At 35.2% G+C, this 26,277-nt stretch overlaps 1 protein-coding gene across 7 annotated transcripts in view; it reads right to left on the minus strand.

The window, feature by feature from the left end:
- Positions 1-2,097: 2,097 nt before the first annotated feature.
- Tgap1l1 (GTPase activating protein testicular GAP1 like 1) overlaps positions 2,098-26,277 on the minus strand; it is a 135,231-nt gene continuing 111,051 nt past the window's right edge. For 6 of the 7 annotated variants that reach the window (XM_039103586.2, XM_039103587.2, XM_039103585.2 and 3 more), the window contains 10 exons: positions 23,417-23,575; positions 20,751-20,860; positions 19,270-19,456; positions 15,705-15,942; positions 11,835-11,965; positions 10,440-10,598; positions 7,924-8,033; positions 6,655-6,841; positions 3,063-3,300; positions 2,098-2,308 (listed from right to left, as the gene is read on the minus strand). In XM_039103586.2, coding sequence (XP_038959514.1) covers positions 2,130-2,308; positions 3,063-3,300; positions 6,655-6,841; positions 7,924-8,033; positions 10,440-10,598; positions 11,835-11,965; positions 15,705-15,942; positions 19,270-19,456; positions 20,751-20,860; positions 23,417-23,575 — 1,698 coding nt within the window. In that variant the 3' untranslated portion in view covers positions 2,098-2,129. The remainder of the gene's footprint in view (positions 2,309-3,062; positions 3,301-6,654; positions 6,842-7,923; positions 8,034-10,439; positions 10,599-11,834; positions 11,966-15,704; positions 15,943-19,269; positions 19,457-20,750; positions 20,861-23,416; positions 23,576-26,277) is intronic. The other variant, XM_039103588.2, reaches the window with a different exon arrangement.

Consider the following 26,277-nt stretch of genomic DNA (forward strand, 5'->3'; position numbering starts at 1 on the left):
AATTCTGTGGTAAAGAAAATGCATTTAAGTCTAATCAAAGGGCAGTTGTTTACAACTGAGCTGTTAGTGTCACTTATTACACCTATTCTGATATCTTGCCATACTGGTTGTTGTCACATTTCATATGCGTTACAGGTGAGTACAACTATCAATTGCTACCCTAACATGTCAACCAACCTACTGTTTTATCTACCTTAGAACCTTGACTTAAAGCTGGAGGCTTTTAAGACTTATCCAGCTACAATCAGGTGACTGCTGAGACATCCCTGTAAGATTTATTTGGCAACAGGCACTTAAGCCCCCAACTTCGACAGAAATCCAAGTGCTACCTAAAGCATCTATATTTTGGAAAAAGTCACATGAAATACTTTAACAATTGGAAGAATTTCTCTCAAAATGAATGAAATCATGGCTGGTGTATGATAAACTTAAAATTTATCACATTAATTTACTAAATCAGCCACGTTTCTTACAGCATTCTAAATGTTAAATTATATCTACCATTAAGTGGGGCCATCATCCCTCATCAAAGAAGCCTTTTTGTACAGAAAATGGAAACCATTACAGAAAACAAAAACTGGAGACAAAGTGCTTTGTGGAAAACCCAGCACCTGTGAGTTCATGTACATTATAGCGAAAATCTCTACAGCTCAGGGAACATTGTAGAAGAGGGATTACAAAGACTTTAAAAGCTGGCATTCTTGAAAATCTGTTTTCAAATTGCCTTTCATAAAAATGGGTGCAAAAGCACAATGATGGCAATATCAGTGCACTATTAAGACAGTGAAAAATTTCATGTGCCAAAAGTTATAGGTAGGTAAAAGTAACTGTCAGAGGTTAATTTTAAAGAAATGATCTGCATATGGATTGTCTAATACACACTGTACATCATGGAAACTATATCCACAAACAAAATAAAATGGACTCAAGTTGTATCCATATTTTTAAGATACAAATATACATAAATAAACACATATATAAAACAATATTGAAGTGAGTTTGAGAGTGCAGTGACTGAAGGGAGAAAAGACAGCCTATAGTGCTATAATTAAATTTCTAATAATGTATAGGGGGAATACCCGTATGGGGGGGCGGGGAGGGAATGTGGGCTTAAGGACAGGAAACCAGGAAGGTGGATAACATTTGAAATGTATGTAAATAAATATATCTAATGAAAAACTTAATTTTTTAAAAAATTATAATAGTAATAAATAAAAATATTTTGAACTTATAATAGTGGGAGTTCAGGAGGGGCCAAGAAACAGTAAATATAGAAATTATCAATTACATTACTGGAGGTTTTCTCTAAGATTTCCATATCTCAAAATTGTATTACAGACCATTTTCCACATAGACAAACAATGAATAAAGAATATTTCATGCTGAGGTCTCAGGTTATGAAGAGCGATAAAATATATTGCATGCTTGTATATATTTTGAGTGTATGTAATGTGCATGTATGTGTGTATGAGTGCATGTGTGTGTTTGTGTGTGTGTGTGTGTAAATCATGTATAGATCACGTCACTGGCGATATATTTAGAGATTTGAGCTTATTTACATTTGAAAAGAGCCTCCAGCATTGGTCTTTCTCATTTTTTTTTTTTTTGGTCACAAGATCTCTTTTGATCATTGCTGAACAACATGTCAGGAATATCTGGCCAATAAGCTTCTGTTAACTACTGTCTCCGACTCCCATCTCCATCCAGGTAGAAGCTTCTGGTCTAGGGATGCTTGTGCAAAAATACCCAGTTTTGTTTGTTTTTTAAAGTATGTTTCAATGACCCAAATTCATGTCGTAAACCTTGTACTCAGTTGCATAAGAACTGATCTTTTCAGGTCATTTTGTATATTCTAAATACCATGGTACATCTCTAACTTCATGTGTGATGATTAAGTTTGATTGGTAATGGAATTTTATTTAGAACTTTGTATGGCGCAGAATTCTAGGCACAACTCTGAGGGAATATTTAATGTCATCAATTTTGGCTTCACTTTGTAAACTGAGGTGGGTAAGCTAGTACTATAACTGGGCTATAGAGGTAGAGACAGAAAAATGCCACTTTCCAAAGACTATGGACAATCATGAACAAGGCACATTGGAGTGTACGCAATAGTTTTATTTGTTATATCATTTATTAGGATAGAAGACAATGTATAACATACAGAAAAAATGTGGGAGCAAGATGTTGTAATAATCTCTTCTCTTATAATTAAGTGGAAGGTAGAAGGGATGATTAAAATTGAATGACCTTATAATCCCTTCAGTCATCCCCCACCATTTATATGTGGTGGTAGTTCTGTTTTGTCCTGTGAAATGAAACATAAAATGTCATTGAGATGATAGATTCACTTCACTTCAGATAAGAGTAATATTTCAGTTTATCTTCTTAACTCTACACAAAGAATTTCTTAAGTAATCAAAGTATAGGGATGTGAGTGGTACTACCTTATTATCAGGTGTATTTTAGCTTCTTTATCTTTCTTCATGTAAGCTTTGTAGTGCATCCTGTGCAATTTTATATATATATGGCAATGCTAAGCATTTGGATTGTCTCTCATAGGAAATTAATCAAACATTATTTTTGCATTAAAATAAAAAAGCATGTTGACAGTGGTGCAGGGCTTATACACGCAGAATGTCTAATGGATGTATAAATTAAATCATTGCTTTTAATGATCTTTGCAAAAATAATAATTTCATAGCAAGAAATCCTCTAAGACTTAAAGACCATGGGAAGAAAGGCAATATTGTGGAAGTCTTACAGAGGCTAATTAGTCTGTCATACTTACCTGTATATATATAGAACATAAGTATTTGGGTATATGTGTGTGTGTGTTTGTGTTTGTGTGTGTGTGTCTGTATGTATGTCTATATATTAATATATATGTTTGTATATATGCATAAATTTAAGTATAATTTAATTAAAGTGTTGGATAAAAAGTTTTTCCATACTCTAATATCATTTTGTGCCCCAAACTGCTCTGATATTGATAAATTTATGAAATAAGTGAATGATATCATCCTTCCATTCATTTGATGACTAAATACATCTTGGCTCACCTATAGGACCTTCCTCCCGCAGAGCAATGGATGAAATTTTAAAATTTTCTCTGTTATCACATGTTTTCCTATTGCAGCCACCTAGGAATTCTTTCGTAATAGGTGATTTTCCAGATGAATTTATTGAATATGTACACATCTTTAAATCCCCAGATCTTTTGTCAATACCTTTACAAAATATATTGTCATTTCCAAATATTTCATGATAGTTGTCTATCATGATTTGTATAACAGACATCTGTAAAAACACAAAGTAGAACAAGATTGTCGTTTCACATAGTTTACAAAGTTGAAATTTAAAAATGAAATCCAAAACTATAAGGAAAATAACAGTTGTCACAAACAGATAGGAACCCATGAAATGAAGTTTCTGAGGTGGAGACTCTAAGTTCTCTTCATTTTACCAAAACTTGTCAAAATTTAAGGTATATTGCAAAGAACAGAAGAACTACTTAACCAAAGCAACGTTTCAGACCTGATGTGCCGCCAAACACTGTGAGTGAATCAAATTAATGACTGTCATTTGTTGATTTTTTGTGGGGGTAGGGGGATGGGGAATTCTGTTGAGATGTTTTGAATGGGATGCCATTCTAGATCCAGGCATGGAAATACCCTCTTTGTGACAACTTTCTGGTGGTTTAAGTCCCTTGGCCCTCCTTGTGGAAGTATGCCACTGCTTAGAATTTGTAGTTACAAAGGCAGGTGCCCATTCTCAATGCACTTTCTCTGCTACATTTTTGCTTCCCAAGATAAGAACCATCAACTCTCAGCTTCCTCTTTGCTTTTGCTTCCTTTCTGCAGTCGTGCTCCTCTGTCATGACATTGAAGTGCAATACTCACTTAACATTCTAAGTCCCAAATAACCACTTACTTCAATAAGTTTCTCTGGTCATATTGTTTTGTCTTTTATTGGTTATTTTATTTATTTAGATTTCAAACCTTATCTCACTTCACAGTTCACCTCCACCGACCCTGTATCTCCTCCCCCTGCCTCTATAACAGTGGTCCCTCCCTCACCTACACACTCCGGCCTCAACACCCTAGCATTCCCTAACCCTGGGTCATCAAGCCTCCTTAGGACTAAGTGGCTGCCCTCCTAGTGATGCCAAATAAGGCCATCCTCTGCTACATATTCAGCTGGAGCCATGGGTGCCCCCATGTGTACCCTTTGGTTGGTGTTTTAGATCCTGGTGTTTTTATTAAGGCAATACAAAGGTGGCTGAGAAAAGAAGTTGGTAAGAAGGCGGAGTTTAATGGAGAAAATGCCTCCATCAGATTGACCTATTATATAGAGAAGTCTAAAGGATATTGTCCTGATTAACCTTGGAATTTGTAGGGCTGAGATCTCAAGGATGGTGCCACCCTTGACCTGTTAGTCAGAAAAAGAAAGATATGAGGGACAAGGCACAACTCCTACTCAGCTTCTACTTCAGTTCTTGCCTCTAGGTTCCTGCCCTGCTTCAGTTTGGGCCCTGATATTTCTCAGGAGTTAGCTGTTAACTGCAAGTATATCATGGATTGTAACCTGTCTTCCATAAGTTGCTTTTTATCAATGTTTTGTCACAGCAATCATAGGAAATTATGACACTTTCTAAATTGAGCAACACTGATAAGTTACTTTTCTTCTGAGATGATAGCTTAGATTAAGTCAACTCTACTCATCACATACATTTCTTCCCAGGATGCACCTAAATTTATGTTTGAGGAGTCCTGCACAGAATAGGAAAGAAATGATTCTTAGGAAAATCACATTCAGATGATTGCCTTAATTTATATGCAGATTGTACAGAATAGTTTTGTTTCTTTGTTTTCATACTTGACCATTCAAAAGAATATATTTGAAAAGAACTGCCCATAACAGAAGAATCATTAATAGTTATTAAGAATGAAAAATGAATTTTGTTGCTTCATTTGGACATGTGGCTCGATACAGGCTTGGATTTTAGGTTTCCAGTAACTTGGTAATTAGAAATTACCTACAAAAGGTAGTTTCTAGTCCAAGTCAAGTTGAGTCCTGGGTGAGAATCTTATTCAAATTGTCTCTTGGGTTATCTTCCTCCATTGTGTGTAACATCATTATATCTTCCTGTGTACCTAATCTCTGGAAATTACTAGTTAAAATGTACCCTGCTTTCTTTCATTTTTTACTTTTTTGTTGCCTTTTATAATTTTCAAAATATATGTCCGTTTTTGAATCTTTTAAAATTTATCATCATGCTCCCAAGTAACTCTCATTTTATTTTTTAACCCTTCCATATATCCCTTGGTAACAATCACCCTCCCACAACTTCAAAAATTAAAATTAAAGTTTTAAATTTAAATTAAAAATTAAAACTCAAACAAAAAATTAAAATCCTTTTTAAAAAGGCAGTGTGTGAGATGTGTTGTGCTATACTATGTCACACATTATACCCTTTTGTCCAAACAGGTTTACTTGCAAATGTACATTGAAACTAAGTCACTGGCCTGCTTCAAGTCCTCTGGATTTTGTTACACCATCAATACTGAAACCTCCCAGACACGCCTCTCCTTCTTTATCCTGGGATCTTGCTGTAGCCTTTGATCATTGTGATCCTTCAGCTTTGAATCTGCAGGACCTCCCCCTTCATATGCTCCAGCAGCAGGAGCTAGGCCCCCTACATATATGTAGCAGATGTGCAGCTTGATCTTCAGGTATCTCCCCTAACTATTAGTGTGGGGGCTGGCTCTGACTCTGATGTCTACCACTGGATTGCTTTCTTTAAGCTGGGTTGCTCTGTGTAGCTTCAGTGGGAGGAGATACACTTATTCCTGTTGTGAATTGATGTATGAGTGTGAGTTGGTGTTCATGAAAGTTCTACGCTATTAAGATAGAGGAAGTGGAGGGAGGAAGGGGTCGTGAAGATGGGACTTGGAGGAAGGGGCTGTAATCAGGATATAGAGTAAATAAATTAGTGAATAAATATCAATGCGTATGGGTTTAAAATAAAATTAACACTACAGTAGACCTGATGAACTGCTCCTGAAATACATTAGTGGTAAAATAATTGAAAGTATACAAAATAATATACACCAATTTGTCACCTACATGCTCACACACATGCATGCACATACACACACATAAAACATATATGCATATACACACACATATATATATATGAAATGTACTTTTATATGACCATTAATTCACTTGGTGTGAATATGTAATACGATAATAGTCTAATTACTGTGAAACACAACTATTATATACTCCAAAAATATGGCTGGAATGAAAAAAAAAACAAGCAAAACCTAGATAATCAGGATTTTTTTAAACTTCACTCTTGTTGTCTTTGACTACAATTGTATATGAAGCATACTGTTGGCCAAAATCAATATCTATGAAGAAAGAAGGAAAGAACAGAAGAAAGAATAAATGATTCACTTATTTTAAACTACATTAACAATCTTTCTTCCCAAATCTTCCTAAAACAGATCAATACATATTCTACTCCACTCCAGAAGAATGGAATCCTAGGGTTTCCTTTTACAGAAATGATCTTTCTAAAGTTTTCCTACTTCCTGCATTACAATGGGAATTTTGTTCCCATAGGCAAAAGTCAGATCCCCTTACCTTTCTTGATACATCACTGCCAAACAATGTGTTTTTTGTAGTCTGATTCCACAAAACATAAGGAGCTATGCGGTTAGATAAACTGTTACTGTCTAAATTATTCATGGATGACTCTCGTATTATTACCAATACGCGAATGAAATATTTCAGAAGGATAAAGTTTGCCTGAGGAATCTTCAGTAAAAGCCTAAACAAAGAAAAGGGATAATTTTATTTTATACCATAGGAAAAGTAATGTTAGTTACAAAACTAATATAAAGAAAACAAGGTAAATGTTTTGTAGACCAACTCATAGTATAATCAGAATTCAAAAGAAGTATAATATACAGGTAGAGAATTCATAAAATATTTTCTGTGAATCATTTTACTGTATAAAATCATGGGAACATATTTTAAAAGTGTGAATGATTTTCTATGTAATAGATATTTGACTGCTACCTACAGAAGCTAGAGGAAGATGTCAGGACATTGATATTAGAATGAATGAGATTGTTGCAGACCATGTGGGTTCTGTGCATGAAAACATCTAGTGTTATTAAGCATCAATCCATCTTCCCAAGCACCATGGAGTGGAGAAACATTTAATATCTAATGTAGGATAAATCCATGTAACATTCTTGTGACACTCTAGAACGTAAGGAGTAGAAAGCACTCTAGTGACCTTACACAATGCAATTATAAAAGCTTCTGCTACAGGTAAGGCAGAGATGCATGGCTTCTGGGTAGCAACTGGAGCTCAACCCTTCTGTTACATACAAAATCATTCTATGGCATATCGCACAGAAAAATGATTCAAAGAAGTCAAAGCTATACCTGACCTAGACTGTTCGAGGTAGTTATAGTTGAGAAAGAAGTATTCAGTAATAGCTTGATGTTCTAATCAATGACATATATTTAACTTGTCAAATATTCATAGTAACATGGTAATAATACTAGGATGCAAATAATCCACTGGTATTTTTTAATTTGTTTCACACAGGAACTAAACCAGTAATCTAGGGTGACCTGCACCCAAGGTGTTGCATAGGCTGTCTTCTAAACTGTGAGAGTTATAAAGGAGAAGACTCTCAGGTGGGATTTCAGACATGGTTCAACACTCTAATGTGGGAAATGAACATGTTTAAAGTGACAATACATGTCTGTGCTAAGGAAACCTCTTGGCATGGGACATCATTCCAGCTTATAATACTGTAAATACAAGCCTATGTACCTTACAAAAGCACTGCTTCTATATTGGTACAGTTCCCCAAGTGCTTACTGTATCATTACCTTTGGATGATATTAATTTTTCCAACCAGCGATCCTTCATCTGAGACGCTAAGCCAATTTTCATATAAGTCAGAAGTAAGTAAACTTCCTTCAATGTTTGTAATGAAGTCCTTTTTTTAATGGAAACAAAGAAGTAATGGTCAATGTACATTTTAGAAAGAACTTGAAAAGCATTTTTGTTTAAAATTAGCATTTTAGACCAGTGATTCTTAACTTGTGGGTCATAATCCATTAGGTGGTCATATATCCTATATCTTCCATATCATGTATTCTCTCCATTTTAATTTATAATTCTTATCAATAGCAAAATTTTAATTGTGAGAAAGCAGCAAAATGATGTAATGGTTAGTAATCACCAAACCATAAGGAAATATATTAGTGTTACAGTATTAGGATGGCTGAGAATCATTGGTTGAAAGCATACTTCATAAAAGATTCCCAGACTTCTATCTCCCCAGAATCTTGGATCAAATGTGGAACCTATATACAGGATCTTGTGTTTTCTTACCGAAGACTAGAATCAATGAAGCAGAGTCCTAGTTGCTATAGCAATGAAATAAACCTACTGTCTGTTCAGATTGCCTCTCCTGACTTCTAGTCCACATCATGACTTGCAATCATAGATCTGCACTCCAATTCCCAGTCCAAAGCTCTCTCTGCCTTGAAAAAAGGCAGATGCTATGTGGAATATCCAGACAGGAGCCTATCATAACTGCCCTCTTAGAGGCTCCATCCAGCAGCTGACTGAAATAGGATATGAAGAGCCACAGCCAATCATTGGATCTTATGCATAAATCAAGGACTTGTGTGTAGAAATGGGGGAGATTCCATGCCCTGAAGGAGATAGGAAGTCCATAGGAAGAGCTACAGAATCAACTAAGCAGCAGCACTGGGAGCTATCAAGGACTGAATTACTATCTAAAAATCCTACAGAAGCTGCAGCGTGACCTACAGCACCATTTATAGCAAATGCTTAGTCTCCTTGTAGGTCCTCCAACATGTGGAGCAGGGGCTATCTGTAAGCTGTTGACTGTGAAACCCTGTCCCCATCTGGCCTTAGGGGGAGAAGATGTGCTAACCCTGAAGAGAGTTGATTGCCAGGGTGGGAGGATAACCCAAGGGCCCCTAACCTGGCTCAGAGACTCTGTGAGGGGATAATAGGTAGGGAGCAGCATACATGACACAAAATGAACAAACAAAAAAATGTAAAACGATGATGATGATGATTATCATGATGATGATTATTATGATCATAATGATAGTAACTCTTTAAAAATCTACCAAATCAAAAAAACCAAAACCAAAGTCCTATTCTTGGAAATAGGCAACTATCAAAAAATGACAGCACCCAAAATTAACTCATCCTGACTGTATAGTTGTTGAATCTGTACTTCAGGCTCACACAGAGTAAAGCTGTAATATACACGTACATCTTGCTTACCGACACAGCTGGAATAGTGGTGAAGCTTACTTGTTTTCCATGTGAGAAGGTCTCGTAGTTTTATGTTTTTTTCTTAAAAATTGTAAACATTCAACTATTTAAATTCAGTTGTAACCATCAGATTGTTTGAAGAAAAGCAACTGTCTTTTGCATGAAATACCAGAATGAAGTATCATGTTGTACTAAAGTTAGCAAGCCATAAAAATGAAAGAATCCCAGGTGCCCTTGTAATTGGTTTGAATACACATGGCTAACTTGAGTAAGGTCTCAAGTTTCTGGCAATGAGAACCAGACACACTTGGCAAGCTCAAAGACCAAGGAAGGATCATTCAGTACACCTTTGCCTAATGTTAGTAAGCATAGTTAATCCCAGAGCATTATTTTCACTCTTTATGTCTGGGCCATAGCTCCACAATCTTGTGAAAGGTGAAATCAGATCATGGCCCTAAGTAAAAATAAAACAATGATATTTGCTCTAGAGTCACTGAAGCTCCCTGGCAAGTTACAAGTGTTAGACAAGTTAAACGAAGGTTAGGCTAATACTTGAATATTTGACATGGAACTAGAATGGCAATATCTGGCAAAAGTTATAGTGCTGGGTTATTTTTGATTGAGAAGGAAAACCATTTCTTGTATATACAAGACAGAGGATAATATTCAACATCGATAGCCTATTGTAGGTGAGTGTTGGAGTAGTCAATTTGAACTGTTATTTGTGAAGGATATTATTTGGTAAGTATTATTTAATACATGCATTTGATAAAGCACATTTTTACCAACATTATAACTTGTTCAGCTATTAATTCACATGGTTTGTTCAGAGGTGACATCAGTGGGAATATTTGTAATGCCAAAATAAGCCCATCTTATATAAAAGGATATTAACTTCCAACAGAAGCTGTTCACCTGTCTTTATGATGAATATTTGGGTTTGTCATATTTTACCTGAACTTATCAAGAGGTCACGTGTCCATATTTCTAGGAAATAGTCATCATCATGTAATCTCAAAGACAGAAAGCACATATGCATCTCTAGAGGGATGCTTAATGTTGGTGATGTGAAAACCTTCCTTACCATCAGCACGGATGCTGTAACTAGAACACTTTCTTCATTCCAGTCTATGAGTTCTTCACCATCAATCCTCTCTCTGAGGCTCCAGTGTGAATTTTCAGGTAGAATTTCGAATATCTGATCTGATTCTTGTCCTTTCTCTGCAATTACGGATAATATATCCTGTGGGGGATAAGGATAAGCTTGTATTATTAGAGATCCACACATCTGAAGCACAAATATGTCTTTTATTGTGAATCTGAGCTATGGCAGTTTTGGGTGTAGAGGTATAACTGAGAGGGATGAAGAAGACATTGAAATTTTTTGTTTTAGCTTCCAAATACATTTTCTTCCCTCATCCATTTTCCCCCTAATTTATAACATCATGGTTTTGTTGGACTTCTGTTCCCAGAAGCATTTTGGTGAATGGTCCTCTATTAATTTCTGTTTCCTTCTATGAATATCTTTCTCAAGCATGAAATTTTAAGTATATATTGGGATATTTCCCTTCCAGAGATCAACTATTTTACTTACTGTCTGTCTTGGCCTTTATTATGTATCCTAACCTTTGTGTTTTGCAGAAATATTTTTTCACTATATTTCTGAGACTTTTATATCCTTATTTTGTGACTTATTTTCAACAACGTCTACAGATGCTTTCACGTTTAAGAACCCAAGCAAATTTCAATCATTCTTCCATCATTTACTCTGTAAACATGACTGCCATACATAGGTTTACTCCATTTTAAAATGAGTCCATGAATACAAACAAGGTTACCAGAAAATTCTGCTCTAAAATACCTAAGAAATCGGCAGTAATGCTTATGTGTCTGACAGGATAAATTTGTTCACAAACAGCATAAATTCCTATCACAGCTATAGTGCTAAAGTAGATGTTGGATACTAAAGATGTTTCCAAAGAAGATAATCACTCATTTAAAATAGAGTAAACCATATTAGATGGCATTTAAATATAGTCCACTAGCATAAAAGATGTTAATATATATCAAAAAGAGTGTGTTCATCTAATTCATTGATAATATAAAGCAAAAAATTATAGATATTTTTAATTATACGAGATGGAGTAATTTCAGAGGCAATGATATTATGGGAGACTCTAGACAAATATGGAGTCTTAAAGAAGCTGCAAGACTTTCCAGTTGGGGAAATAGTGAGGCACTTCCATAGACTTATTTCCTCCAACAAGCTGGTGGGTTTGGATCTTTGATAGAGTCAGTGCAAAACACGGGAATGTTATTTCTTTTCGTTTTCTTTCAATTACATTATTCAAAATATAGTGGAACTTATTTCTGTTTTAAAATGATCTTACCCTCATGGATAGGTTATCTAAACATTCTTCAGTTTGATTAATAGCTTACTGAGAACAAAGGTGCTATAGATAGCCAAAATGATACTCACAAGTATTGGAGCAGGCAGCTTACTGTCGACAAAAATGCTTGTAAGATTTTTGCCAAATAAGCATTTCTTTCTTGATGGTGTTGGATTAGAATATACTGGTGGCTTGGTATATATATTGCCTTTCTGTTTCTCTGAATATAAGAAAGAAGGGAAATCTTTTTTGAAAGTGAACTCTCTTAGACCTTGTATATCCTTTGCATTTTATTGCACCAAATCAAAAGGAGATATGTGTTAAAGTACTAGAAGCATAGAAAACATTAAGTAGACACATAATACTCAAAGTCTAACTGAACGGAAAATAAAAATACAAAAGCTATGAAGGAAAAAGACAAAGTCACACGTAAAGTCACTACATTAGACTAATATCTGAATTTTGAATGGATATTCCAAAATATAGTGGAACTGTATCAACGTTCTCCATGTTTTCAAAGAATACAGACACTAGCCTAGACTTTATTACTGGGCAAAAGCATCATTCATGTTAACAGAAGAGGTGTAGCATTACATAGTTTAATCACCAGTAAGTCATTTCTCATCAGCAATCTTGGTCTACAAAAGGCAAACAGCAGTCTCAAGATAACGTACATATACATAAGAGGACAGAAATGATAAATAACCCTGTAGTCATTCAAAAAGGAGGGGGGAAACTATATGTCAACAAAAAATAACAAAGACCCTTTTATACTTCTCATTAATAACCCTAAGCATTAACTCTCTCACACCAATAGTATACAGACTATCAGTTTGGGTAAGAAAACAGATTCCATCTTTCTCCTGCATCCAAAATACACTTGTTTAAGACACAATTGCATACTCTTGTTTAATATGCAATTGCCTATATTTCTTTGTCTAGGTCTCAGGTCCCATTTAGTTTCTCATGCCCATTGGTGTTGCCTTGTTCAGTTAATGTTTAGGGAGTGATGTTGGTGAGGCTTTATGGGTAAGGTCACGGGAACATGGCAGAAGACTGGGAGGAAAGAAGGTAAATAAGAATCAGTTGACTGCTGAAATTCCTTGTAAGATTTATTTGGCAACTGGCACTCAAGCCCCAACTTTGAGAGAAATCCAAGTGCTATTTAAAACATCCATATTTTGGGGGAAAACTCATAGGAAATACTTTCAAAATTGGTAGAATGTCTCTCACCAGGATTGAAATCATGGCTGGTGCTAGAAATCTAGTCTGATTTATATAGCTGGTCTGGTCATAAACTTTAAAATTAATCACATTAATTTAATAAATTAGTTATGTTGCTTACAGCATTTAAATATTAGTCTTATATGGACCAACAAGTGGGGCAATCATCTTGCATCAAAGAAGCCTCTTTGTACAGAAAATGGAGACCATTACAGAAAACAAAAACTGGACACAATTAAGAGATACTTGCATTATGGAAAATCCAGCACCAGCGAATACATGTACATTAGAGCTAAATGCTCTGTATCTCAGGGAGCTCTGTAGAAGAAGGGTTACAAATAGTGTAAAACCCAGCATACTTGAAAGTCTGTTTTGAAATTGCCTCTCATAGAAATAGGTGCAAAATCATAATAATAGCAATGTCAATGTAGTGTTAAGGCAATGCTCAAAATTTCACTTGTCAAAAGTTATAGGGAGCTAATTATGACTGACAGAATATTATTTTTTTTCCAGAAATGACCTGCATATGGATTGTCTAATACACACTGTATATCATGGAAACCATATTAACAAACAGAACAAAATGAACTCAAGTAATATAGATATTTTTAAAGATACAAATATATATAAATAAACACATCTATAAAACAATATTGAAATGAGTTTGAAAGTGCAGTGGGGGTGATGGACTTTAGGGAGAAAAGTCTGGCTACAGTGGTCTAATTCAATTTTTGATAAAAATTTAAAATAATACTAGTAATAAATGAAAACAGTGAACTTATAGTAATGGGAGTTCAGGAGTGACCAAGAACAGTAAATATGGAAATTATCAATTTTTTTACTGGAGGTTTTCTGTAAAATTTCCGTATTTCAAATTTGTATTACAGACATTTTCAAGATAGACAAATCATGAAGAAAGAGTATTTCATGTTGAGGTCTCAGGTGATAGGAGAGATACAACAAATACGCTGTATGCTTCTGTGCATTTCTCAGTGTATGTAAAGCATGCATGTGTGTGTGTGTGTGTGAGTGTGTGTGTGTGTGTGTGTTAAACATGTGCAGCTCACATCACTGTGATATATTTAGTGCTTATTTAGAGCTTTGAGCTTATTACTATATGAGAAGAGCGTCCGGTATTGGTCTTTCTCTCTCTCTCTCTCTCTCTCTCTCTCTCTCTCTCTCTCTCTCTCTCTCTCTCTCTTTTGGGGGGTGTCTCTTTTGATCATTACTGAACAATATGTCAGGAATACCTGTCCAATAAACTTCTGTTAATTACTGTCTCCAACTGCCATCTCCCTTCAGGTGAAGTTTCTGGTTTAGAGATGATTGTGCTACAATACCTATTTTGTTTGTTTTTTAATGTATGTTTTGATGACCCAAATTCATGTCCCAAAGCCTGTATTTCAATTCCTTTAGATGCTGGATTATCTTTTCAGGTCATTTTGCATAGTCTACAGCCATGATCCACCTCTAAGTTCATCATGTGTGAGGATTAATTTTGATTGTTAATAGAATTTTATTTATAACTTTCTATGGCACGGGATTCTACGCAGAAATCTGATGGATTATTCAGTGTCATTAACTTCTGGCCACACATTGGTGGCTGATGTGGGAAAACTAATACTATAACTGGGCTGTAGAGGCAGAGCCTGAAAAACGCCCTTTTCCAAAGACTGTGGAGGACCATGAAGAAGGCACACTGGAGTGTAAGGAATAACCCAAATTAATAACATTAGTTATAATAGCAAACAATGTGAAGCATGCAGCATAAGTATTGTAAGTGAAAACTATTTGTAACTAATATGGTGAAATATAAAATTAACAAAGGATCTTGGAATAATTCTTCTGATATGATTAAATGGGAGGTAGAAGGGAACATTAAAATACAATGACCTTAGACCTTCTTAAGTCATCCTCTACCTCTCCTACTATGTGGTAGTTGTTCTGTTTTCTCCTGCTAAATGAAACATAATATGTAATTATCAGACAAATATTCTCAGATGATAGATACACCTCACTTAATATAAGTGTAATGTTTGGGTATATTTTCTTAACTCTATAAAGAGAATTACTTCAGTTAACAATGTATTTGAATTTGTGTGGTACTACCTGATAATCATTAACCTCTTTATCATACCCACATAGGTTTTGTAGTAGATCCTGTGCAAATTAATACCAATGACAAGATTTTGACAATATTGTTTCTCATAGAAAATTAAACAAACATTAGGATTTTCGTGCTAGGAAAACAAAGCATGTTTACAGTGGTGCAGGCCTAATCTTAAAAAATGTTTAATCAATTTTTAAATCAAGTCATTGTTTCTAAATGATCTTATAAATAATAATTTTTATGGAAGAAATCTTCTAACTTTAAGACCATGGGAAAAAGGGGGAAAATATAGAAAACAATATTGGTGGATTCTCAAAATAAAGAGTGTGTTATACATACCTGAATGTATCCAGATGTATGTAAGTGTATGAGTGTATATATATATATATATGTATATATATACATATACATGTATGTATGTGTGTGCATGTGTGTATACAAATATATGAATGTATGTATAGATGCATATATTTAAGTATAATTTAATTAAAGCGATATTTAAAAACTTTTCCCATACTCTAATAACATTTTGTGTACCAAAGCTGCTCCGATATTTACAAATTTATGAAATGATGCAATGATTTCACCTTCCATTCATTTGATGAATAAATAAATCTTGTCTTACCAGTAGGACTTTCCTCCTGCAGTGAAGAATGTGAAATACTAAATTTTTCATATTTATCACAGGGATTCAAGTTATGGCCAGCTATGGTTTTTGTCATATTAGGTGATTCACCAGAAGAATTTAGTGATTTTTTATATTTCTTTAAATCTTCAGAACTTTTTTCAATATGCTTAAATAATATATCATCATTTCCAAATATTTGATGGCACGGGTGAATCATGATTTGCATAAGAGATATCTGTAACACCCCAAGACAAAAACAAGGTTGTCATTAAACATAGTTTACAAAATTGAAATTTAAAAATGAAATCCAATACTATGAGGAAAAAAACAGTTGCCAAAACACATAGGAACCCATGAAATGAAGTATCTGAAATGGAGACTCTAAGTTCTTTGCATTTTACCAAACTTATTAAAGTTTCATACCTATTGCAAAGAGCAGAAGAACTAATAACCAACACAAAATTTCAAAAATGATACGCTGCAAAAAACTGTGAGTGAACCAAATTAATGACCATTATGTGTTAATGGTTTGTGTGTGGGGGGGGTGGCTGTTTATTGTGATGTTTTGAATGGGAGGCCTCTCTAATTCCGGGCATCATAATACCCTCTCATTGGCAATGTTCTGGTGCCTTGGCCATCCTGGTGGAAGTATGCCATTGCTTAGAATTTGTAGTTACAAAGGTAGGTGACCATTTCCAATACACTTTCTCTGCTACATTTTTGCTTCCCAAGGTAAGAACCATCAGCTCTCAGCTTCCTCTTTGGTTTTGCTTCCTTTCTGCAGTCATGCTCCTCTGTCATGGCATTGAAGTGCGATACTCGCTCAGCATTTGTAGGTCCCAAATAACCACTTACATTAATAAGTTTTCCTGGTCATGTTGTTTTATTTTTTATTGGTTATTTTATTCAATTACCTTTCAAACATTATCCCACTTCACAGTTCCCTTCCACAAATCCTGTATCACCTCCCTTGCCTCTATTGCAGTGTTCTCTCTCTTGCCCATGCACTCCTGCCTCAAAAACATAGCATTCCCCTTCCCTAGGCCATCAAGCCAGGACTAAGTGCCTCCCCTCCTAGTGATTGATGCCAAATAAGACAATCCTCTGCTACATAACCAACTGGTGCCATGCATTCCCCCATGTGCACCCTTTCATTGGTGTTTTAAATCCTGGTGTTTTATTAAGGTAATAGAAATGTGACTGAGAGAAGAAGTTGGTGAGAAGAGGGAGTCTTAATTGAGAAAATGCCTACATCACATTGACCTATTCTATAGTGAAGTCTAAGGGATATTGTCCTGACTAACCTTGGAATTTGTAGGGCCCAGATCTCCAGGATAGTGCCACCCTTGTGCTATTAGTCAGAAAAAGAAAGATGAGATACGAGGCAGGAGGCACTGCTCCTACTAGGCTTCTGCTTTAGTTCTTGTCTCCCTGTTTCATTTTGGGCTCTGACATTTTTCAGTATTTAACTGGTAACTGCTAGTATATTGTGGAGTGTAACCTGTTTCCCATAAGTTGCTTTTCATCAGTGTTTTTTCACAGCAATCGTCAAAAATTATGGTACTTCCTAAATTGAAAAACACTAGTAAGTCACTTTTCTTCTGAGATGATCGTTTAGGTTAAGTTATCTCTATTCATCACATATGTTTCTTCCCAGCATGCGCCTAAGTTTATGTTTGAGCAGTACTGCACATTATCGTCTTATTTTATATGCAGATTGTACAGAATATTTTGGCTTGTTGTTTGCATACTTGACTATACAAAAGATAATATTTGAAAAGAACTGTCCATAAAGGAAGAATCAGTAAAAGTTATTAAGAGTGAAAAATGCATTTTATTGTTTAATTTGGACTAAACAGGCAGTTTAATATAGTCTTGGATTTTAAATTCCCATTACCGTGGTAATTAGAAATTAAGTAAAAAAGCTATGTTTCTAGTCCAAGCCAAGTAGGGTTCTGAGTAAGAATCCCATTCTAGCTATCCCTTGTGCTATCATCCTCCATTGTGAGTAACATCATTATATCTTCTTTCTTGTGGACGTAATACCTGAGAAATGCTACTTAACATGTACCTTGCTTTCTGTCATTTATATATTTTCTTTGCCTTTTATCCTTTTCAAAATATATGTCTTCTATTGATTCTCTGTAAATTTCTAATCATGCTACCAAGTAAATCTCATTTCACTTCTCAATCCTTCCATATCCCCTTGGAAACAATCCTCTCTCACTAATTTTCAAAAATTAAAATTAAATAAAAACTTAAATTTAATATTAAAAAATCAAAGTAAATTAAAAAAATAAAAGTACAGTGTGTGGGATATGATGTGCCATTAGAGGTCACACATTATACCCTCTTGTCCAAACAGATTTTCTTGCAAAAGTACATTGAAATAAGTCACTGGTCTGGTTTCAGCACTCTATTTTACCATACTCTCAATACTAGAACCTCCCTGAGATGCCTCTCCTTCTATATCCTGGTATCTTCCTGTAGCCTTTGATCATTGTGATCCTTCAACTTTGAATCTGCAGGACCTCTCCCATCATATTCTCCAGGAACATGAACTAGGCCCCCTACATATATGTAGCAGATGTGCAACTTGATCTTCAGGTATGTCCCCTAACACTTTGTGTGCAGGCTGGCTCTGAAATTTGTCTACCACTGATTGGATTCTTTTATCTGGGTTGCTTTGTACGGCTTCAGTAGAAGGTGATGCACATATTCCAGTTGTGAATTGATGTATCAGAAAGAGTTGGTGACAATGGAAGGTCTACACTACTGGGGTAAAGAAGAATGGCGGGAAAATCAGGTTGTAAAGATGAGACATGGAAGAAGGAACTGAAATCAGGATATAAAGTAAATAGTGAAAATATTTATGTATATGTGTTTATAAGAAAAGTAACAGCTACAGTATACCTGAGTAACATAAAACTGTACCTGAAATAGGTTAGGGCTAAAATAATGGAAAGAATACAAAATAAAATACACTATTTATCATTACTTATGTATATACATATACAAATACATTTACATGTACAAGTACACTTACAACTTATATACACAAACACACATATATAGGTATATATAGGAATATATATATATATATATGCAATGTGCTTTAATATTACCAGCAATTCACATGATATGAATATTTAGTAATATAAGTCTAACGACAATGAAACACAACTAATCAATATTCCAAAAATAGTGGTACAGTGGAAAAAAAAACAAAACCTAGGTGATCTGGATCTTTTAAAATTTCACTCATGTCTCCTTGGATGACATTTATAAGTTCAGATTATTGTTGGCTAAAACATCATATCTAAATCAATATTTAAGAAGAAATAAGGAATGAATGGAAGAACGAAATAATTAACTTCTTTAAACAACATTAAAAATCTCCCTTCCCAAATCTTCCTGGAATAGATCAATACATATTCGACTCCACTCAAGAAAAATGGAATCCTAGAGTTTCTTGGTAGAGAAACGATCCTTGTAAAGTATTACCAATTACTGAATTATAATTAGACATTTGTTCCCAAAGGCAAATTTTAGATCCCCTTACCTTTCTTAGGATGTCAGTCCCAAATAATGAGTCTCTCGAAGTCTGACCCCTTAATCCACCTGGAGCTATGGGCAAAGATAACCTGTAATGGTCCAAATTATACATGGAAGAATCTTTTAGCATTATTATTTCACACAAGAGATGTTTTAATAGTATAAAGTTTGGCTCTGCAACCTGTTGCAAAAGGCTAAACAAAGAAAAAGGAGAATTTTAGGTTAGACCATCTTGAAAATAATGTAAGTTAGAAATATAACTACGAAGAACAAATAGGGTAAATGTTTTGTAGACCAACTAATAGTATAATCAGAACTCAAAGGAAATTAGAATATATAGTTAGAGTATTACATAAAATATTTTCTGCAAATCACTTTTCTGTACAGCATTATGGAAAAACATTTTTAAAATTCTTTATGAATGTCAGTGTACTAGATGTATGACTACTACCTACAGAAGCCAGAGGACGTTGGCAGGATCCCGGGTATAAGAATGAATGAAGATTGTTGCAAACCATTTATGTTCTGTGGGTGAAAACATCCAGTGATTTCAAACAGCACACCAACTTTCTTGCCAACCGGGGGACACCTTTAACATCTAATGTATTATAATTCCATGACACAGTCTTAAAACAATCTAGAACATAAGGAGCAGAATCACACTCATGATTCTACTCAATGCCCTGGTATTGGAATGAATGAAGATTTGAAGACCATGTGATCTGTGTATGAAAATATCCAGTGTTTTTCAGCAGCAAACCATCTTTCCAACCACCATGGACTGGAGATATATTTAATATCAAATGTAGTATGAATCCATGGAACACTCTGGTGACACTCTAGAAAATAAGGAGCAGTAAGCACACTAGTGATCCAACACAATACAATTATAAAAGATTCTGCTACTGCAAGAAAGAGATGCAGGGCACCTGGGTGCAATGGGAGCTCAAAGCTCTGGTTAAATATGAAATCCTCCTATGGAGTATCAGACAGAAAAATGACTCAAAGAAGTCAAAGCTATATCTGACCTAGACATCTCTACATAGTTATAGTTGAGAAAGAAGAATTCAGTTATAGATTCATGTTCTAATCAATGACTTATATTGACATGTGAAATATTCACAATACCATGATAATAAAGGAAGCAAGTCACCCAGAGGTATTACATGCACATACTTCTTATAATTTGTCTCACACGTGAACTAAACCAATACTCTAGCCAGGCCTGAACACAAGGTTTTACGTACACTGTTTACTAAATCATGACATTTAAAGGAGACAACTCTCAAGTACGTTTGAGACATGGTTCAACACGCTAGCTTGTGAAAGCCGAATGTTTATAAAGTGACAATACATGTCTGAGCGAAGGGAACCTCTTGGCATAGGACATCATTGCTGCTTGCAATACTGGAAACACAAGCCTATATATCTTACAAAAGCACTGCTTCTATATTGGTGCAGTTCCCCAAGTGCTTAATGTATCCTTACCTTTCGATGGCATTAAATTCTCCAGACAGAGTTCCTTTTTCTGGGATGCAAAGCCAATTTTCATACTGGATCAAGGTAAGTGAGGTTGAATCAATGTTAATAATAAAACCCTGTTTTATTGATATGAAACAAAAAAAGTAATGGTCAATGTATATTGTAGATAGTACTTGTGAAACATTTTTTGAAATTAGCACTTTATACCAGTGATTCTTATCTTGTGGGTCATAATCATTAGGGGGTCACATATCATATATTTTCCATATCAGATATTCTATGCATTTGTCTTTATAATCATATCAGGAACAAAATTTGAAGTATGAAGAGAAGCAAAATGATGTAATGGTTAAGAGTCATAAAACCATGAGGAAATATGTTAGTGTTACAAGATTAGTTAGGTTGAGAATCAGTGGTTGAGAGCCTACTTCCCTAAAAGACCCCAAACTGACGTCTCCCCAGAATCTTGGATCAAATGTGGAACCTAAATGCAAGATCTTGTGTTTTCTTACCTAAGACATGAATCAATTAAGCAGAGTCCTGGTTGTTATTACAATGAAATAAAACTACAGCCTGTTCATATTGCCTCTCCTGATTTCTTGTCCACACCACTCCTTGCAATCACTGATCTGCACTCCAATTCCCAGACCAAAGCTCTCTCTGCCTGAAGGTCGGCAGCTCCTATGTGGAATATCCAGAGAGGAGCCTATCATAACTGCTCTCTGAACGGCTCCAACCAGCAGCAGACTGAAACAGGATGTAAATAGCCACAGCCAATCATTGGATCTTATGGATCTATGAAGGACTTTATGGTAGAAATGCAGGAAAGATTCCGTGCCCAGAAGAAGATAGGAACTCCATAGGAAGAGCTACAGAATCAACTAAGCTGGTCCACTGTGAAATTGTAAAGGTTGAACTTCGACCAGAAAAGGCACCAGATGCTGCAGCACATTTTGAGCAAATGTAAAGCTTATTCTCCATGTGGGTCCCCCAACATAAGGAGCAGGGTTTATACTTAAGCTTTTGACTGTGAAAACCCTTCCCCACCTGAAGTCAGGGGCAGAAGTTATGCTAACCCTGAGGAGAGTTGATGTGCCAGGGAAGGAGGATGACCTAGGGCTACATGACTGACTCAGAGAAGGAATGAGGGGAGAAGATGTGGGCGGCAGCATGCAAGATGTAAAATGAACAAATAAATGTAAAATAGTAGTAGTAGTAAGATGAGGAGGAGTAGCAGCAGCTGGAGGAGGAGGAGGAGGAGGATCAGATATTAAAAAATTCCAACAAAAAAAAAAAAAGAAAACAAACCAAAACCACAGGCCTCTTTTTGGAAATAGGCAACTCTCCAAAAGTGAGAACACTAGAAAATACAGTGGTAATTAGAAATTAAGTAAAAAAGCTATGTTTGTAGACCAAGCCATGTAGAGTCCTGAGTAAGACTCCCATTCTAGCTATAACTTGTCTATCATCCTCCATTGTGAATAACATCATTATATCTTCTTTCTTCTGGACCTAATACCTGAGAAATGCTAGTTAACCTGTACCTTGTTTTCTGTCATATATACATTTTCTTTGCCATTATCCTTTTCCACATACATGTCCTTTATTGATTCCCTCTTATACCCACATTATACCCTCTTTTCTAAACAGATTTTCTTGCAAAAGGACATTAAATATTTCACTGGTCTGGTTTCACCACCCTGCATTTTACCATACTCTGAATACTAGAAACTCCCTGAGATGCCTCTCCTTCTATATCCTGGTATCTTGCTGTAGCCTTTGATCACTGTGATCCTTCAGCTTTAAATCTGCATATCCTCCCCCATCAATGGAAGTTCTACATTTCTGAGGTAAAGAAGAATGGATTGAAAATCAGGTTGTAAAGATGGGACTTTGAGGAAGGGACTGCAGTCAGGATATAAAGTAAATAAATTAGAGAAAAATATTTATTTATGTGTTTATAATAAAAGTAACAGTTACAGAATAACTGAGTAACATAGAAATATACCTGAAATAGGTGAGGGCTAAAATAATGGAAAGAATACAAAATAAAATACACTCATTATTTATCATTACTTATGTACATACCTGTACATATGCAAATACATTTACATGTAAAAGTACACATACACCTATATGTATACACAAACACACATATATGTATCTATAAGAATACATATAAATTTATATTTCTATACTAATATATATATGTGCAATGTGCAACAATATGAACAGCAATTCACATGATGTGAATATTTAGTAAAATAAGTCTAACAATTATGAAAAATAACTAATCTATACTCCAAAAATAAGGATACCGTTGAAAAAAACAAAGAAAACCTAGGTAATTTTGATCTTTTAAAAAGTCGCTCAAGTCTTCTTGGATAACCATTACATGTGCAGATTTTTGTTGACTAAAACATCAATATCTCAACCAATATTTAAAAAGAAAGAAGGAATGAACGGTCGAACGAAATAATTAACTTCTTTAAGCTACATTAAAAATCCCCCTTCCCAAATCTTCCCAAAATAGATCAATACATATTCTTCTCCACTGCAGAAAAATGCAATCCTAGGGTTTCCTGTTAGAGAAATGACCCTTCCAAAGTATTCCCAATAACTGAATTATAATTAGACATTTGTTCCCAAAGGCAAATTTCAGATCCCCTTACCTTTCTTAAGATGTCAGTCCCAAATAATAAGTCTCTCGAGATTCTGCTACTGGAGATGGCATTACATTTTCCAGACAGAGTTCCTTTTTCTGGGATGCAAAGCCAATTTTCATACAGGATCAAGGTAAGTGTGGTTGAATCAATGTTAATAATAAAATCCTGTTTTATTGATATGAAACAAAAAAAGTAATGGTCAATGTATATTGTAGATAGTACTTGTGAAACATTTTCTGAAATTAGCACTTTATACCAGTGATTCTTATCTTGTGGGTCATAATCATTAGGGGGTCACATATCATATATTTTCCATATCAGATATTCTATGCATTTGTCTTTATAATCATATCAGGAACAAAATTTGAAGTATGAAGAGAAGCAAAATGAAGTAATGGTTAAGAGTCACAAAACCATGAGGTAATATATTAGTGTTAAAGATTAGTTAGGTTGAGAATCAGTGGTTGAGAGCCTCCTTCCCTAAAAGACCCCAAACTGATGTCTCACCAGAATCTTGGATCAAATGTGGAAACTAAATGCAGGATCTTGTGTTTTCTTACCTAAGACATGAATCAATTAAGCAGAGTCCTGGTTGCTATAACAATGAATTAAAACTACAGTCTGTTCATATTGCCTCTCCTGATTTCTAGTCCACACCACTCCTTGCAATCACTGATCTGCATTCCAATTCCCAGGCCAAAGCTCTCTCTGCCTGAAGGAAGGCAACTCCTATGTGGATATCCAGAGAGGAGCCTATCATAACTGCTCTCTGAACGGCTCCAACCAGCAGTAGACTGAAATAGGATGTAAATAGCCATAGCCATTCATTGGATCTTATGGATCTATGAAGGACTTTTTGGTAGAAATGCAGGAAAGATTCTGTGCCCGGAAGAAGATAGGAACTCCATAGGAAGAGCTACAGAATCACCTAAGCTGGTCCACTGTGAAATAGTAAGGGCTGAACTTCGACCTGAAAAGGCACCAAATGCTGCAGCACATTTATAGCAAATGTAAAGCTTAGTCTCCATGTGGGTCCCCCAACATAAGGAGCAGGGCAGGGGCAGAAGTTATGCTAACCCTGAGGAGAGTTGATGTGCCAGGGAAGGAGGATGACCTAGGGCCCCTGACTGACTCAGAGAAGGAATGAGGGGAGAAAATGTGGGTGGCAGCATGCAAGTAGTAGTAAGAAGAGGAGGAGTAGCAGCAGCAGCAGGAGGAGGAGGAGGAGGAGGAGGAGGAGGATCAGATATTAAAAAATTCCAACAAAAAACCAAACCAAAACCACAGGCCTCTTTTTGGAAATAGGCAACTCTCCAAAAGTGAGAACACTAGAAAATACAGTGGTAATTAGAAATTAAGTAAAAAAGCTATGTTTGTAGACCAAGCCATGTAGAGTCCTGAGTAAGACTCCCATTTTAGCTATAACTTGTGCTGTCATCCTCCATTGTGAGTAATATCATTATATCTTCTTTCTTCTGGACCAAATACCTGAGAAATGCTAGGTAACCTGTACCTTGTTTTCTGTCATATATACATTTTCTTTGCCTTTTATCCTTTTCCAAATATATGTCCTTTATTGATTCCCTGTAAATTTCTAATCATGCTAACACGTAACTCTCTTTCAATATTAAATCCTTCCATATACCCCTTGGAAACAATCCCCTCTCAATAATTATCAAAAATTAAAATTAAAAAAATAAATTTAATATTAAAAAATCAAATTAAAATTTAAAAAAAAATTAATGCAGTGTTTGAGACTGTAGTGCCATAGGTGGTTACACATTATACCCTCTTTTCTAAACAGATTTTCTTGCAAAAGGACATTAAATATGTCACTGGTCTGGTTTCATCACTCTGTAATTTATCATACTCTCAATACTGGAATCTGCCTGAGATGCCTCTCCTTCTATATCCTGGTCTCTTGCTGTAGCCTTTGATCACTGTGATCCTTAAGCTTTAAATCTGCAGGACCTCCCCCATCATATGCTCCAGCAGCAGGACGTAGTCCCCTACATATATGTAGCAGATGTGCAACTTGATCTTCAGGTATGTCCCCTAACAGTTCGTGTGCAGACTGGCTCTGACTGTGTTTTCTACCACTGGTTAGTTTCTTTTTTCCTGGGCTGCTTTCTATGGCTTAGGTCCAAAGTTGTGCACATATTCCTGTTGCGAATTGATGTATAAGAAAGAGTTGGTGTCAATGGAAGTTCTACAGTACTGAGGTAAAGAAGAATGGATTGAAAACCAGGTTGTAAAGATGGGACTTTGAGGAAGGGACTGCAGTCATGATATAAAGTAAATTTATTAGAGGAAAATATTTAAGTGTTTATAATAAAAGTAACAGTTACAGAATACCTGAGTAACATAAAAATATACCTGAAGTAGGTGAGGGCTAAAATAATGGAAAGAATGCAAAATAAAATACACTCATTATTTATCATTAATTATGTATATTCCTGTGCATATACAAATGCATTTACATGTAAAAGTACACATACACCTATATGTATACACAAACACACATATATGTATATATAAGAATACATATTAGTTTATATTTATATATACAAATATATATGTGCAATGCGCTTCAATATGAACAGCAATTCACATGATGTGAATATTTAGTAATATAAGTCTAAGAATTATGAAAAAAAAACGAATCTATACTCCGAAAATAGTGGTAGAGTTGAAAAAAAAACAAAGAACACCTAGATAATTTTGATATTTTACAAATTCGCTCAAGTCTTCTTGGAAAAGAATTATATGTGCAGATTATTGTTGACTAAAAATCAATACATAAACCAAAATTTAAGAAGAAAGAAGGAATGAACGGTTGAATGAAATGATTAACTTCTTTAACTTCA

Source organism: Rattus norvegicus, chromosome 2 (genome assembly GCF_036323735.1).
Source record: "Rattus norvegicus strain BN/NHsdMcwi chromosome 2, GRCr8, whole genome shotgun sequence".
Lineage (NCBI taxonomy): Eukaryota > Metazoa > Chordata > Mammalia > Rodentia > Muridae > Rattus > Rattus norvegicus.